Source organism: Lissotriton vulgaris, chromosome 5 (genome assembly GCF_964263255.1).
Source record: "Lissotriton vulgaris chromosome 5, aLisVul1.2, whole genome shotgun sequence".
Taxonomy (NCBI): domain Eukaryota; kingdom Metazoa; phylum Chordata; class Amphibia; order Caudata; family Salamandridae; genus Lissotriton; species Lissotriton vulgaris.
Genome location: NC_141693.1, coordinates 106,898,599 through 106,915,376, shown reverse-complemented (window position 1 = coordinate 106,915,376; position 16,778 = coordinate 106,898,599). Strand labels below are relative to the sequence as shown.

General features: G+C 45.7%; 1 protein-coding gene across 1 annotated transcript; it reads left to right on the top strand.

Moving 5' to 3' along the window:
- The first annotated feature begins 6,911 nt into the window (after nt 1-6,911).
- LOC147710306 (uncharacterized) lies at nt 6,912-11,318 on the top strand. The gene is made up of 5 exons (XM_086920998.1): nt 6,912-8,253; nt 9,123-9,234; nt 9,399-9,535; nt 9,798-10,044; nt 11,025-11,318. The coding sequence occupies exons 2-5, from the start codon at nt 9,126-9,128 to the stop codon at nt 11,177-11,179; spliced, it is 648 nt and encodes a 215-aa protein (XP_086777124.1). The 5' UTR covers nt 6,912-8,253; nt 9,123-9,125; the 3' UTR covers nt 11,180-11,318.
- Nucleotides 11,319-16,778: the final 5,460 nt, after the last annotated feature.

The window sequence follows — 16,778 nt, the reverse complement described above, 5'->3', positions numbered from 1 at the left end:
AGATGGGGTGAAAGGAATAGTGGGACGGGAGGAGGCGAGCCCCTAGAGGTGATGGCATCCGTTAAGCGCTATATAAAAGTGTCAACATTCATTCATTCATTCGACGAGGAGAAGAAGGAGAGATGGGATAAAGATGGTGATGGTGCGGAGGGCGGATCCCAGGTCAAACAGGATTACGTTAGAAGCCATCCCAGAGTGATTGAATGATCCTCCAACTACTCTAGAAGTCATTTTGACATCATCAGACATCATCAAGATCTTGAGGTCATCAGCAGAGCTTAGAAAAGTGAGCCTGATGACCTGAGGATGACTTGAAAATGAGTATCTGATGACGCCACAAGATGTGATTGTTACTGATAATCAGAGGATGAGCAGTTGATGACTTCTCAAGATGAGATGGTTCTTGATGATTTGAGGATGCTTCAGTTGCCAGCAGTTCTAATAAGCAGGTGCTGAGACAGGTCCCTTTAGGGCTCTCTAGCCTCACTCTCAGCGTCTGAGTGAAAAAAATATAATCTTACCTTGGCAGCAGTACTTCCCTTCACTGCTTTTGATGTATCTTTAAAGGGACTCAAACAGTTCTTTCAGTCTCATCTTTTCCGAACTGAAGCATTTTAACTATTTTATATAAAGATGCCATTGTTGTTGTTTACTTACCTTATGCAACTAACACCTATTGAAAAAGCCAATAGTCTTGGCTTGTGGTAGGTGTAATGTTACTTGTTGTATTATGTATATCTCGATGCAAAGACAGAAGGAAGCAGCAAAATACCAGTCAGGTGGCACATAATGCTAAGTCGATATTTCGAATTTATGTGTTTTAAGCCACGCCCTTAATTATCACGGCCACGGCCCTTTGAGAGACCCCCCCATTTTTTTTGTTTATCCCACTTAAAGCCCTGGTGATACGCATGACTTCTGACTGCCATTTAGTTCAGAAATGTAATCAGATCTGGGCCAGAATTGTTTCAGTTTACTTTTACTTTTAAAAGATAACAAATAATATGATTTAGCACGATTCAGCGTCTAAAACATATATTTACTTGAACTTTAAAGACACCATATTTTAATGTAACATGATATTTGTTGTATGTTGACATACAAAATATTTTTAAATTGTGCTCATGCACCGCTTTTACAGCTTGAGCCAACCCGTAGCTTTGGTCTTGCTATTAATTGGTACGATCGCCTACCTTTGCAGTGTATGAGGCAAGTTACGACATCGGGTGTCATTGCCAGTGCTTGTTGACTACACACACTATACTGTTTTGTAGTCCTTTCTCTATTTCCTGAACTACACAGTAGTGCCTCCTCTTCAGTGGCCGGAAGCGGAAGTTGAGGTGCAGGAACCGACTGGAAGCAGAGAAAGTTCTTCTTGTGTACCGTGTACAGATTCGAGGAGACCGTACTAGAGAGGCAAAGAAGAGATATTATGTCGGTATTTTAGCTGTGGGGCAGGGGGAAGAGGCAGCAAAGTATGGGTTTGATTTTTGCCACTTTTTGCACTTTGGGGTCATCGGAAAACAATGTCCTTTGTTTCAAAGGCGGGAAGCCACCCGCCACTCTTTAATATTCGGCGCTAAAATGTAGCGCGTTGTTTGGGAGAGGTGGTGTAAGCAGGAGTCCAGCGCTCCTCTTTGCTTTAATTATTTTGTCGATCTTGTAAAAGTGTGAATGCAACTACGTAAGATTTAGATTGCATGAATGTGCTTGGCTCTTTGAGACACGGCGGCAAATGGGTTTGTCTGCAGAGTGTGGGCCAAGCAAGTGTCTGAGAAGAGCACACCAATGGAGCTGTCTGTTGGCTCGCTACCTGCGCAGGAGAGAGGGGGAATGCATTCTGGAAAAGTGTGTTGTATGAAAATTAAAACTGAGCCGCATGACTGATTGCAACCCCATCGAGTTTTGAGAACAGCACCTGAGCGCTAATCGGGGTAATCTCGTATCTGGTGGGGAGCCCACCTATGTCAGAGGTGGGGCGAGGGGAGATAGCAGATTGAAGCGATTTACTGCATAATATTGATCAGGGACCCTAAATTGTATATGGTTGTATTAGTGTGTAATCTCACATTTTAGTAGCACTAAAGTACAGACCACTTTCTTCGGACCAGATTCACTGTTTCTGTAACCAGGTCTCGGAATCTGCAGCCGGTTCAGTGCTGATTTGTTATGAAGTGCCCAGTCCCCTGAATGAGCATCGCAGATGAGGCTGCCATATCTTCAGGGAAGACCATGGTACTTTTCGTTTCCTGATGTCTGCATATTACAGCAGGTAGAAAGGCAATCGCTGGAAGCCATGAAGGCTATTTCTTTTGGTTAGTTATCCCTGATGCATTCAAATAGTGCCATCCAAACCTTTATTCATTAGTTTACGGTAGATTTTCTTGTACACTCAACTCGCAATGGGAATACGCTGTCAGAGCTTCGGGTTCTAGACTTAATTCTTCTGTAATGATACCCCTTCGTCATTATGACATTTTCAGAAACTCAAAGGTTCCGCGTGTGCGCGGGACCCTAGAACACTTTTTAGAAAGCAATATCTTTTTTGAAAAAGTTCAAAACCAGTTTCTGCCAAATAACATTTTCTTTGTGTTTTAATTCTAAATAGTGTTTAAAAAAAGAAAGTACGCTTAAACATATATTTGGTCTGAATAGTATTTTGATTCATTATTGTAGATTAGAAAAAATACTGGAAAGGGGTTTATAAAGCAGGTTACTTTAAGGTAGGAAGCTCTCTTAAGTTACCATCAGGCAGTGGACTATCCGTTTACTTGTTTCTTCTGTAGACTACGGATCCTTGAACAAACAGCCTTTGCTTTTTGCATTGCTTCACTTCAGAAACCTTTTTTGTAATGTCCTCTTTTCTCTTCACTGGACATCTCTTGTCTCATTCATCTTGCAAACCTTTCTTGGGCAGTTAAAGGGCACATCTTTGGTGGTTTTTTAGAAAAATGTGCGCTCGTTCATCTTGCAGGCTTGTCTCCTTCTCCCTAGAGGAGAATGACCAACAAGAATGAGCACTTCCAGCATGACACCATGCAGCCATATGCCATCATTTGATGCATTGGACTGACCAGTCCTGTCTGTTGCGTATTGTGCCAGCTGGGCCATTTTTCACTGTTTCTGCTTCGATTTAGTCACGATGCTCGAAAGTGTTTCATTTGGCAGTAAAAGTGCCTGCTAACTAAGCGATGGCTATCTGGAAACCAAAGACACCCCTTCAGACTTTTTCCTCTCAATTCTGTCCTAACTGAGCAGGAGAGTTCGATGAGGTGCTGATTCCACTCCAGAACTCGTTTGTACACGCACTAATACCGCCATGAGTGTTCCTCCACGTGCTAAGGCACTCTCGCCTCATCTGGCTTTTAACTGTGGTTTGGAAGAGCACAGTTCCCAGGCATACCTTTTGTGCGGGCTAAGCTGTCAATGTGTTAGTTTGCCAAAGCTTCTCCTGCATTTGATATATGATCCTCTAGATACATATTTATTTTGCAACTATTAACAGTCTTTAAAGCAAGGTTAGATTTATGTTTTGCTATGTATGAAAGTCAAATTCCTTTTCTCCGTATTTTGCATCTTGTGTTCTTTGATAATTGCTATTGGTGATTTGTTTGTCCCTTATGCAAAGCATAAATGCAGAGGTAGGTCTTGTGGTTAACTTGTTTAACTAGAAATTACAGTTTGACTTGCCCAGTTGGCTAACATTGCATGTGAGAATAGATCAAGGGGTAGCAAGCGCTATATAAACAAGCACTGGCGTTGCCAATAGGTCTCGCAGTAGGAAAGTTGGAGCTATTACAATTGCAAATAACAATGCCTTTTATTTTTGTTTTCATTTTAAAAACATAAAGGGCTTTCTCATTTACAAAACCAATAGCTCCAACTTTCCTACTGCGAGACCTATTGTGCACTGCACAGTGTGGGTGAAAGTGGCACTGTGTGTGTGAGTGGCTTTGAGTGAGTGAGTGAGTGGCGTTGCGTGTGTGAGTAGCGTTGCGTGTGTGAGTGGCGTTGCGTGTGTGAGTGGCGTTGCGTGTGTGAGTGGCGTTGCGTGTGTGAGTGGCGTTGCGTGTGTGAGTGGCGTTGCGTGTGTGAGTGGCGTTGCGTGTGTGAGTGGCGTTGCGTGTGTGAGTGGCGTTGCGTGTGTGAGTGGCGTTGCGTGGGTGAGTGTGGCATTACGTGGGTGATAGTGGGCTTGCGTGGGTGTGAGTGGCGTTGCGTGGGTGTGAGTGGCTTTGCGTGAGTGAGTTGCGTGGGTGAGTGGCGTTGCGTGGGTGAGTGGCGTTGCGTGGGTGATAGTGGGCTTGCGTGAGTGGCGTTGTGTGAGTGGCTTTGCGTGAGTGAGTGAGTGGCGTTGCGTGTGTGAGTGGCGTTGCGTGTGTGAGTGGCGTTGCGTGTGTGAGTGGCGTTGCGTGTGTGAGTGGCGTTGCGTGTGTGAGTGGCGTTGCGTGTGTGAGTGGCGTTGCGTGTGTGAGTGGCGTTGCGTGTGTGAGTGGCGTTGCGTGGGTGAGTGTGGCATTACGTGGGTGATAGTGGGCTTGCGTGGGTGTGAGTGGCGTTGCGTGGGTGTGAGTGGCTTTGCGTGAGTGAGTTGCGTGGGTGAGTGGCGTTGCGTGGGTGAGTGGCGTTGCGTGGGTGATAGTGGGCTTGCGTGAGTGGCGTTGTGTGAGTGGCTTTGCGTGAGTGAGTGAGTGGCGTTGCGTGTGTGAGTGGCGTTGCGTGTGTGAGTGGCGTTGCGTGTGTGAGTGGCGTTGCGTGTGTGAGTGGCGTTGCGTGTGTGAGTGGCGTTGCATGTGTGAGTGGCGTTGCGTGAGTGGCGTTGCGTGTGTGAGTGGCGGTGCGTGTGTGAGTGGTGTTGCGTGTGTGAGTGGTGTTGCGTGTGTGAGTGGTGTTGCGTGTGTGAGTGGTGTTGCGTGTGTGAGTGGTGTTGCATGTGTGAGTGGTGTTGCATGTGTGAGTGGTGTTGTGTGAGTGGCATTGCATGGGTGAGTGTGGAGTTGCGTGTGTGACAGTGGGCTTGCGTGGGTGTGAGTGGCGTTGTGTGTCTGAAAGTGGTGCTGTGTGTGTAAAAGTGGCACTGCGTGGGTGTGAGTGGATTTGCGTGGGTGAGTGGCGTTGCGTGGGTGAGTGGCGTTGCGTGGATGAGTGGCGTTGCGTGTGTGAGTGGCGTTGTGTGAGTGGCGTTGCGTGTGTGAGTGGCGTTGCGTGTGTGAGTGGCGTTGCGTGTGTGAGTGGCGTTGCGTGTGTGAGTGGCGTTGCGTGTGTGAGTGGCGTTGCGTGTGTGAGTGGCGTTGCTTGGGTGAGTGGCGTCGCTTGGGAGTGTGGCATTGCGTGGGTGATAGTGGGCTTGCGTGGGTGTGAGTGGCGTTGCGTGGGTGAAAGTGGCACTGCGTAGGTGTGAGTGGCTTTGCGTGAGTGGTGTTGCATGTGTGAGTGGCGTTGCATGTGTGAGTGGCGTTGCGTGGGTGAGTGGTGTTGCGTGGGTGAGTGGTGTTGCGTGGGTGAGTGGTGTTGCGTGGGGTTGCGTGGGTGAGTGGTGTTGCTTGGGTGAGTGGCGTTGCGTGGGTGAGTGGGGTGTTGCGTGGATGATAGTGGGTGTGAGTGGCGTTGCGTGTCTGTAAGTGTTGCTGTGTGGGTGAAAGTGGCACAGAGCCTTTGATGTGGCCTGGCGCAGGAGAAATGCTGCTGCTGCTAATTAAATATAAAAAGTGTTTAGGGACTCACGGCTGCCGAGAGTAACAAGGCAGTGCTGGGAGGGGGGCTGCGCACCAACTGAAGTGCTCTGGTTGCACGGCCTGCGGCCGCATGCACCTCTTCATCCGCCACCTCAGCGTGGCCGACCTGGTGGTGGCGCTCTTCCAGGTGCTGCCCCAGCTCTGCTGGGAGATGACCTACTGCTTCCGCGGCACGGGCGCCCTCTGCCGGGTGGTGAAGCACCTGCACGTCTTCGGCAAGTTCGCCTCGGCCTACATGCTGGTGGCCATGACGGCCGACCGGTACATCGCCGTGTGCCACCCGCTGAAGACGCTGCGGAATGGTAAAGGCGAGACCTAATAAAAACCTCTTTACCTCTTCTATCCCGCAACCTACCCTTCTCTATCCAAATAACCGAATAACATATCCACCACTCAAAATACTTCTTACGTCACTATACTAACTTTCAACACAAATCCTTTATGGTTTACGGAGTAGCGTGCTACTAAAGGCGCTTCAGCACCCATCAGGGGTAACAGGTGCTACATGAATGCAAACCTTTCTTCCCTTTTATCCCTCCGCTCTCACTGTCTGACTCGCTCTCACTGTCTGACTCGCTCTCTCTGACTGACTCGCTCTCTCTGACTGACTCGCTCTCTCTGACTGACTCGCTCTCTCTGACTGACTCGCTCTCTCTGACTGACTCGCTCTCTCTGACTGACTCGCTCTCTCTGACTGACTCGCTCTCTCTGACTGACTCGCTCTCTCTGACTGACTCGCTCTCTCTGACTGACTCGCTCTCTCTGACTGACTCGCTCGCTCTGACTGACTCGCTCGCTCTGACTGACTCACTCGCTCTCCCTGACTGACTCACTCGCTCTCCCTGACTGACTCACTCGCTCTCCCTGACTGACTCACTCGCTCTCCCTGACTGACTCACTCGCTCTCCCTGACTCGCTCTCTCTGACTGACTCGCTCTCCCTGACTGACTCACTCGCTCTCCCTGACTGACTCACTCGCTCTCCCTGACTGACTCACTCGCTCTCCCTGACTGACTCACTCGCTCTCCCTGACTGACTCACTCGCTCTCCCTGACTCGCTCTCTCTGACTGACTCGCTCTCTCTGACTGACTCACTCGCTCTCCCTGACTGACTCACTTGCTCTCTAACATTTTATTTGCAGCTTATTTGCATAAAGCAAATGTGCAAACAAAGAATATGTTCTGAACAGTAAAACACAGGGAGGTGGAGCGTCAACATAGGAAGGATGACTTGCACAGAACCCACTCCCTTCTCCTGTGAGATGCAGGCCTCGCTTCTGCCAATCAGATTTCTGTTGAGAAGGCTGCAGGCTCCTACTATACTAAGGCCAACAAAATGGCCCCTAATACCGATAGAGCGGAAACGACAGACTCTGGCCAAATCGGTATAAATAGAGATGTAGTAGAAACGCGGCTTGTGGTATTAGAGTGTGTGATAAAATTGATAACACAAGTTAAAACAAATGAGCACCTTTTAGCAGGCGAAGTTGCGGTTTAAAAGAGAATATTTGCTAGGGTACAGCCACTGCAGTTGACAAAAGACTTTCCTCCTGCCAAAGATGCTAGTCAGTTCTCGGCACTAAATTCAGGAACTGCTGGCACGTACTTCCGTTATCTGGCTTTTGCCAGGTCTCTAGAATAAGGCCTATGCAAACGTGAAAATGTATGCCTTCTGAAAATTATTTAAAATTATATGAAATTTAATGAAATCCACTTATGTTGGTATCTTGCATGAAAATTGAATGTGTGGGTGGGCATAGCTCACGTTCAAAAGTCATGAGATACACTCGAGCTGCACACAAGAAAATGTCTCCTACGAGACGTTTTCTGCTTCAGTCAGTATAAACTGCGAGATTTTGTAGCCACAAAAATGGAGAGAATGTAGCAAATGTCATATAACCCGAAATTTGGAAATTTCACGAGCATTATAAAAAGTTTTCATGTGCCTTCCAGCAACAGAAGAGTACTGGAGCAGCATACAATTGGCTCTTCCCTCATTAATATTGATGAGGCCTTATGCATTCATGAGATACAATGTAACCTGTAAGAGAAGAAAAGCCTTTGCCGCCATCTCTGTCGTAGGTTGTAACTAGCTACATGATTTGGTGCAGTTTCCACATTTTTCTCTTTAGAGCTAGCCTGTGTTAAAAAGGAGAAACAAAAGAATAACCATTTCTCCACTCTCCTTGGATCAGATAAATCAGATAAGTACCTATGTCCTTCTAAATATGTATACCATCATCCTACCATATACCAGATAGACGAGGATTCTTTGGTTAAATATATCTTTCTTCTATCATTGTATTCTGTACAGGACGAGAGGCCGAAGAAACTCTGGTGCGAAGAAACAGCTACACAAGCATGTACCTCTGGCGAGGGAACACAGAGGCGAAGGAACCCGGAAGAAGATATCAACGACCTGGGAGAGGAAGACCCGCGTGTCAGGGCTGGAACATGTCAGAGGTGTCCAATCAAGGATCCACAAATTCCTGACTGCAGGACAACAGGGCCCGAATAAGTAAGTCAACAACACACAGGGAGTGCAGGAAATGCTAGGCAGAGCTGTGACTTATGCAAAGCACATTCTTGTCCCGGACTTCCCAATTTATTCACACTTCACTCCACCCCGCTCCCTGTCTGCAAATGGAGAGGGTGCGACTTGCAATGCCCCTACCCTGCTGTCCTTGAGTCTGAGTATGGAGTTCTGTGCCTGAGCCTTGTTCTATCTAATGCCACTAATGGTGTGTGTTTAGGGCCTTGTTTTTTGTGAACCAGGTTTTCTGTAATTGATTATGGCAAACTTCAGAATTACTTCTTTTAGATGCTGAAAGGAGGATGTAGCGTGGATCCTTGTTCAACAAATTTGAAATGATTTAATAGTTGCAGTAAGGCAAGTTATGGAACAGATAGATGACTGGGATCCTGGAAAGCTATCACTCTACCCTGATAGTATGTCCAGAGGCTTATTTCTTTGAATGAGTGGTAAAGGGCCTCGGTGCCATAGTCATGCACCTGTAAAGGGCCAACATTGAATCAGTCAGCTGTTAAATGCCAAACTTGTCATTTGCCCAAGCTGGAAAAGAACACACATGGTATCTCTCTCCTGTCTCTAGATGTCTAAGACGTTTATTTCTGACCTGCACCATCCCTTGGTCATGTGAAAGCCACTGTAACTGTGGCTATGCATTGAGGATCAGTCTAACAAAAATGTTAGAACCCGTGCAGCGATAATCTTACCTTTCACATGCTACCTTGGCAAAAATATTAAAGTATGTCCATGTGCTTATATATAGTCTACACTGGGGTAAAATTTTTTTTTTTTTAAAGGTACATAGGAAATGGCATTTCCACTTGTATGACCTAATTATGATTTGCTTTCTCTCTAAGGAAATGGTATATAACTCCTTGTCCATAATTAATGAAAACGAAAGCTTTTCTGTTGGCCCTGGTTCCTGTCAGGGGTGTGTACGGTTACAAGCTGAAAACGAACACTTAAAAGGTGCGTGCTTCATATTCTACCTTTCCACGTAAACTGCAAAAAATTCCCATTAATAATCCTTTTTTTTCCCATCCAAACACATGCATTGCCAAAAAGTATGCTTGTTAAGTGTATATTGTATTTATTATCTGCTGCCTTTAACAAGTGTATTTATTTGATTATAGCACAGTTGCAAGGCACTTGCAATAGTGAGTTGGCTGTACAGTATTTGCAAGATCAGCTGTCTGCTTTGACCAATCCACGGAATGTAACAGATATAACATCCTCAAAAACATGCAGTCGATCATTCACTGTACAAAAGGTATACTTTTCTTTGCCACTCTTTTAACACAGTTAAAGTTTATATAGGACAAACCTTGTGGATTTCCTGCATGAGGACTTTGAAATCTTTCTGCTTGCAATGTTTTTAAGTATGGCTGATTTATACTCCTGGAGCTAACATAGCAAATATTACATTGTTAGCCATGTACCAGATGCCAAATCAAAAACCCGCAATCTATGCATATTTTTGAGATTGTAACCTAACATAATGACAAATAGTTAATAGTTGTGTTATTTTGCAGACTGATATGCAGCAGTTGGTAAAGGACTCAAACGATCCTTCACGGTTCAGAGATGTACTAGTTCCAAAGAGAAAATTGCACAAACTCTTGGAGGAAGCCAAGTCAGCGCGGGACAGTGCAGGTTTTCTTCTCAATGGCATCAGCGAAGTACTTTTTTCTCCTAAAGAACTTGCATCTGCAAAAGGTGTAACGAAGGCTCGTGCTGGAACAGCTGTCCTTGATGAGGAGAAGGTTGATGCATTGTTTGGTAAGATATTACAAATGTTCAAATTAACATTCAGTCGAGCTGGGATTGTGACAATTCACTATACATTGTGTTGTATGTTTGCATATGTGAGGTTGTATCATAACTGAACGATGACTCCATCATTGCTTAACAGCTGTCTGCAAAAGAACAATAAGAGCAATGGGGGTGCCTTGTAATTTCTTAACAGTTTGTGCTGATCTTGTGCTACAAATGGCTGCAAATCTGGCGCAAAGCCTTGAGTTGGGATTTCATTTGTAAATCTGTAGGTCCAGGTGTGAGGTTCTCAAACTGGATGAATGAGTGATAGCAAACTGCACTAACAAAATATACTGTGCTCGCCGCTTTTATTTAGACCGGATCAACTCCCTAATAATTAGATCAGTTGGTCCTGGTCCTAACACTTGGTAGTAAGCTCCTATTTTGATTTCTGGTCACTATGCTAGTTTCTTAGACGACTGTTTCCAAATATGATAATTGCAAGTACATTTCAGACTCACCCTGGCTGCCTCAATGATGGTTTTGTAAAGAAATCTGGCACTGATTACTTTCTGTTTGCAGAGGAAGCTTGCCCGCGTCTAGTGAACAGGACTATGGCCCATGCTTGTTTTAATGCATCTACATTTGTACAGTCTTTATCAAGTACCCCAGCATTTCAAAAGGGTGAAAGAGCCAGAGAAGACACACTGCTACTTGGGGCTAGAACTGTCATTGTGGACCTGGGGCTCATAGTTCATAAGGGAACTTTTTTTTTTCTTCAGCTTCTGGCCCCCTCTTCATCAATGCTTTGCTCTAAGCTGTGCCAAACTTTGACCAAGTGGCCTTAATGTTTCACTTAGGAACCATGTAACCCTAACCATATCTCATCTGGCAGACTGTATGAAATAATGGAATTGGAACTTTTGATAGGCAGCCCAGCCGTATTAAAAACCATAAAGAATGGTGGGAACATGATACTGATGTATGTTATTTTGTTTTTCCAGAGTTTATGAAGTCTGTGTGCAGTGCCAACGGCTGGTCATCACTGGACAACAGAAGTATGAGAAGGAAGCTGGCTATAAAAATTTGCAATGCCAGAAGAGGATTAAGAAAATCTCTGCATCTAGAATCAAACCATGAAGTTGCTGGTTTTCGTTGAGCTATTTCTTCTTGTTGCATTAGCCTGGCCTTTCTTCCCCGGATCTTATTTTTTTTCTGGATGTTTTCTCTTGTTTGGTATCCTGGCCCCTGTGGGGCCAAATATGTGCTTTAGATAAATAAAATTGCATTGAAACCTCCCTTTTGATAATTTGTTTCCTTTACCACTATTTTGGTTAGTGTTTTGCAAATGGTCACCATGTCAAACAGCGTCCGATAATGCTCTGTACCTCTAAATAAGGCAAATCCCAGTGAGTCAGGAGTATGGGAGTAGTGGCACATGTTAAGCTGATCTGAATGCAAAGGTATAACATTGCTGCAGGCCACTTCTTTTATATAAAGGTGCTTGTGGTATTTCTGCAGCACAAACATAGCCAAAAATAGCAACTTGTATTTTATACAAGTGTCTACCTCTCACTTTAGAGTTTAAAAAGTAATCTTTCCAATGCAGGACAAATAATCTGAGTATTAGGACCAGATTTAGAGACGTTTTGTGTCTGGTTTGCTTGAGTTTATAATGCAGACCTGATTCAAAATTTTCGGGATTTGCAAACAAGAGCAAATTGGTATTTGGTACAACACATCCGAAATGGGAAAAGTTTCACTTTTGTGTACACATAGTATTTTTTGGGTAATGGAAGGGTACCCTTCCATTGCAAAACCTAAACTAGACTCTCGCAGACAACATTGCATTATAGTACTGGTACTGGAAATGCCATGGGATCATCCCAGAGTAATTGACTTCCATCCTGAAGCGGTTATAGAATCATCCAGGGATAATCATCAGTCATCCTTAAATTGTCTAGAGCCCATCCAGGAGTCATTCTCACTCATCCTGATGTTGTCAGTTAGTATTCGTGGAGTTGTAAAAGGTAATCACTCCCTGTCAGTGGAAGTCATCGGAACACCATCCTAGCGTAGTTTTTGTGATTACAGTAAGAGTCATCAGAACACCATCCTAGCGTAGTTTTTGTGATTACAGTAATAGTCATCAGAACACCATCCTAGCGTAGTTTTTGTGATTACAGTAAGAGTCATCCCATTTAAATAATCAGCCCTGTGGGCAGACTTCAGGATGGCCTGGGATGACGTCCCCAGGAATGGCTGGCTGAAGCCATCCAATGACTTCAGAATCACTCCAGGATGATCTTCCTTTTTGACTAGGGATGGGGAAAGAGCAAATGATGGGGGTGAGGTCTGAGGACATATGAAGGAAGCCGGAGAGCTGAGGCGTTGTTATGAATAAAACTAGCCCTGGTACCTCCAAGCTGAGAGGCACCGTATTGCTTCATAATCAAAGTGCAGCCACAAGTTGTTGGCCTCGCAACACTCCATCCCATCACCTGTTTCCAAGGCTTGCCTGCGCCCAGGCCTGGCCCCTCCGAGGTCCAAGTGAAAAGGCCAATTAGCTGTCTGTACCGGTACAAGGTGTTTAAGAAGCAGTGATTCCCGTGGCTCGTTCCTTGGATGTGTTTCACAGCTCAACGGCTTCTACTGCAGCCGGATTCAAGCCTCTCTCTCATTATCTTCTTCTCATCCTTGCCACTGACTCCACAATTCCGACAGTGACCGGCTCTTCCTGCTCCTTCGTGCACGCCTGCTGCAGACTGCAATCATGCGGACGCTTCCCCAGTAAAATACAGGTTCCCTGACAGAAAAATACCAACAACAAAACATCTAATACAGGACAATGGTCAGATTTAAATGGTTGTTGGAAGAATACAAGGATGGGTGAGATTTTTGGGGCATCCGTTTCAGTTTTAGAAAGCATAATGTCTGACGATGGTAGGCGGTGTGTGCATCTCCTGGCGGCTGGCAGAGGGTGGATGAATATTCAAGCACTGGTCAGGGCTAGTGCTTTAATGAAAATAGGTAAGTACTGGTACTCACTATCCAAAGTATCTGTTTGCTCCTGAAAAGTGTCAATATTCTCCCATTGAATGTATTGTAGCAGTGTTGAAAAGTGTGGGTTCTCTCTGTTTCATATTAAAGAAGTGCAGGTATTCAGAACCGAACAGAACCTGCCTGCAAAATGCACTAGTGAGGGGTACTCCCTAAATGTGTTATCCCTGAAATGTGCCTTTTTATTCATTGTCTTATTTGGGTGAGCCTCAGAGGGGGTATTAGAGCTCTAAACAGTGTGGCAGAGCTGTGAACTGGCAAGGTGTGAAACGGGAATGGACCTGGAAGTAGTAATTGTGTATGGGTGATCAGTCATCTAGGAAGTCACTCTGTAAAGAATTGTGTTGTCCCTGACAGCCTGCCCTGAATTTCCAGTTTGCATAACTGAGAAGTAAACTGTCTTGGTTGCCTGAAGTGCCAAGGAACAACGGTTGGCCTAGAGGCCGACTGTGAGCTGCAGAGATGAGGCTGTGCAGGGAACTTGCAGAGTAAGTATTTGTAGAATATTGTTTGCATGTAGCTGTGTGGTTGTTGGTAGTGGTACCAAACATATGTGTTTTTATGTCCGCTCATGCTAGTGATTTTACAGAAGTGTAGTTTAATCTTCCCTGTACGTAATTGGGGTGTTAATTGATGAGGGTGGATACCAACCTCGATTAATAACGACAACCCCTGTCGGGGTGAAACACTAAAGTCACTGAATTAACACCCTCATAGACATGCTTAACTTAGAGGTGATGTGTCCCATGAACACTGCCAACATAAGGTGAGGTGTGCATGCGGCACTCACATGAACACTGCACACATAAGGTGCTATATGTATGCGGCATTGCTGCACTTTTCACCACAGCAGTCTCCATTTAACCTCCATCCTCTGACTGTGGTCATTTAACCTCCACCCCCTGGATCTTGATATTTACCCTCCGTCCTCTGGCTCTGGTTATTTAACCATTGTCCTCTGATTATTTAACCTCCATTCCCTGGCTGTGGTTATTTAACCTCCCTGTCCTCTGGTTATTTAACCATTTTTCTCTGGCTGCAGTAATTTACCATCTTTCCTCTGACTCTTTCTCAAATTTGCTTGAAACGCACTATTTGCCCCACTCTTTTCCAAAATTTTCTCGGGTGCTTCAGGCTCGCTCGCTACGCTCACCACAGTGCAGTACGACAATTGTTTTACGCCCTACCACTTTCAAATGTCACCAGCCGCCACTGGAAAGAGATTGACAGAGAGAGACTGACTGACAAAGAGAGAGAGACTGACTGATAGAGAGAGACTGTCTGACTGAAAGAGAGAAACTGACTGAGAGAAACTGACAGAGATAGACTGTGAGAGACTGACTGACAGAAAGGGATAGACTGACTGACAGAAAGAGAGAGACTGACTGACTGAGAGAGACTGACAGAAAGAGAGAGACAGAGAGGCTGACAGAGAGACGGACTGATAGAGAGACTGACAGACAGAGGGACTGACAGACAGAGGGACTGACAGGGAGAGAGAATGACTTTTTCGTGGTCACAATTGCAAAATGTGAAAGTGGCAAAAGAATCATTTGTAAAATGCCCTGGTTTTACAAAACATTTCTGAAATGCATTTAGTCTGGTCACAACACATGATGGTTAGCAAGTCAAGAAAATGCCTGAAGGGGGCAGGTCCAAATGCCCTCTCTGTATTTTTCATGTTGTATGTTGTGCTGACATGAGCTCTGGCAGACAGCAAGCTACCAAGCCAGTCCTAAAAAGAGTTAGGAGTTTAGGGTGTTTTAAAATGTCTGGTGAGTTCTGTTTGCTGTTTGGGGGGGAGTGGCTGAAGGAGAAAGGAATGGATAACAGCAGATACGGATGGACAAGCAGAGGGAAAGGAAGTGAGGCATTTTTGTACCTAGGGAGTCCCATAATCCTAGGGCAGATTCAAAGTAGGGGTGGGTCACTGGGTGGAACTCACAGAGTTTAACTCTATGGAATTCTGTGGAGGAAATTCCATGGATTTCCGCGAGTGGGAAGAATGCGGCACGTTGGGCTGATTTTTAGCACTGGGTACTTGTTTCACACTGTAAAATCAGCTCAAACTGCAACACGCGACACAAGGCTGCTGTTTCTTTCTGCTGCTCAAGTAGATTTTCTAGTCGAGCAGCAGCTTTCTCAACGTGAACGGTCACGACCTGCTGTGATCACCGGCGTTTAGAAATCTTGCCAGCAGCTGTTCTAGCACCCAATACTCGTACTAGTGGAGGCAAATTCTCGCCTCGTTCATTAACTTGATGTTGGTGAGCCACGTGTGAGAAAAAACGTTGACACCAGGGGGTTGGCGGAGTTTGGCTAGAACTCTGCATTCTTAGCGGCACGTGGAGTGGACAAAACTCCCCAAACTCCACCGGCGGAGCGGAATTATGTGTCCACCCCTAACTTAAAGGGTATTTTGGACCTGATAGACTGTAGGGATTTAAGAGCGAGAAACATCTCACGGTAATGCCAGATTCTCGTACTGCCATTTAGGGCTGCCAGCTACAGACTGTGGTAAACCAAAGTGTGTGTTTGTGGCATCCAACTGGTATATTCACCCTGGGTACATTTTTACAGGAAAAGGTATCGAAGAAATCTGCGAGGTTCATTTGCAGAGCCGGATGTGGAGTTCACACGTCAAGGGGTCAAGATATGGGGTCAGTTGTTCCCAGCAATGGCAGTGGTAGAAGGGATGAATTAGTGGCGGTAAGGTGCCAGGAAAGGGAATCATGATCTTTGGAGGATTTTTCTGGGAGTTGCTTACAGTGCCAGGGATAGGAAAAGCTGCAATTCCTTGTTTGTGTCCTGTTAAAACTGCTTAGAGCTAAAGGAACAGCTGTGGCTCAAGGGTCGCCGATATGTCCAGGTTGAGGAAAGAAGGGCCGGTGGGTCATTAAGAAGTAGCTGGTTGGTGGAACTTTGAGGCTCAGTAGCAGGGCAAGACAATAAGGGCACTGGGTAGATCAGTGGGGTAGGGAAGTTAGAGCTTGACAGGGCACAATAGGAACACGATTTGTGTGTCATGGAAATAGTTGCAGAGTGTAAGTCCATGATAAGGGATCTGTGGCACAATCAGATGAAGTGATTCGCCCAAGATCACACAGTTTAGTCGAATGCGATGTCAGAATTAGAACTGGTGTCTATTCCTTTTCAACTCTGAAATGAACGCTACAAAACGTATGGTGCCTTGTAATACAAATACATCAAGGTTTGAGCACTGTATGTGTAACCTGCCCACTTACACCACACATTTTGAAATGTATATAGACATCATTCTCAAGCCTCTTCTGCACAGCGATTGGTCACTGGGTGTACAGGGCTTTGGAGGCACACAGGAAGGCATCGCGCATTGGTTGCTCCTGGAAAGAACAGGCTTGCACGCACTGGCCGACCTAACCACAGCCTTCATCTTGGTGCGTCTCGATTACTCTAAGTTTAACTACAGCCTCCTTCCAAAAGCTCCCTGTAGGAGTCCAATGACTTCAGAAACCGGGAGCCAGCCTTCGACTTACCGTTCTTAAAAGGGACGACTTCAGACCTGACTCCACTGGCTGCCCCTTGAGGTGAGGATCAAATTCACCTTCCCTAAAGCATGTTTGTACAAAGCCCGCCAGGACTACTGAAACATGCAGCCCCCGCACCCAATCAGGAGCCGCCTGATCAATTTCAGGCTCAGCCCAGGGATAATCAAAGGA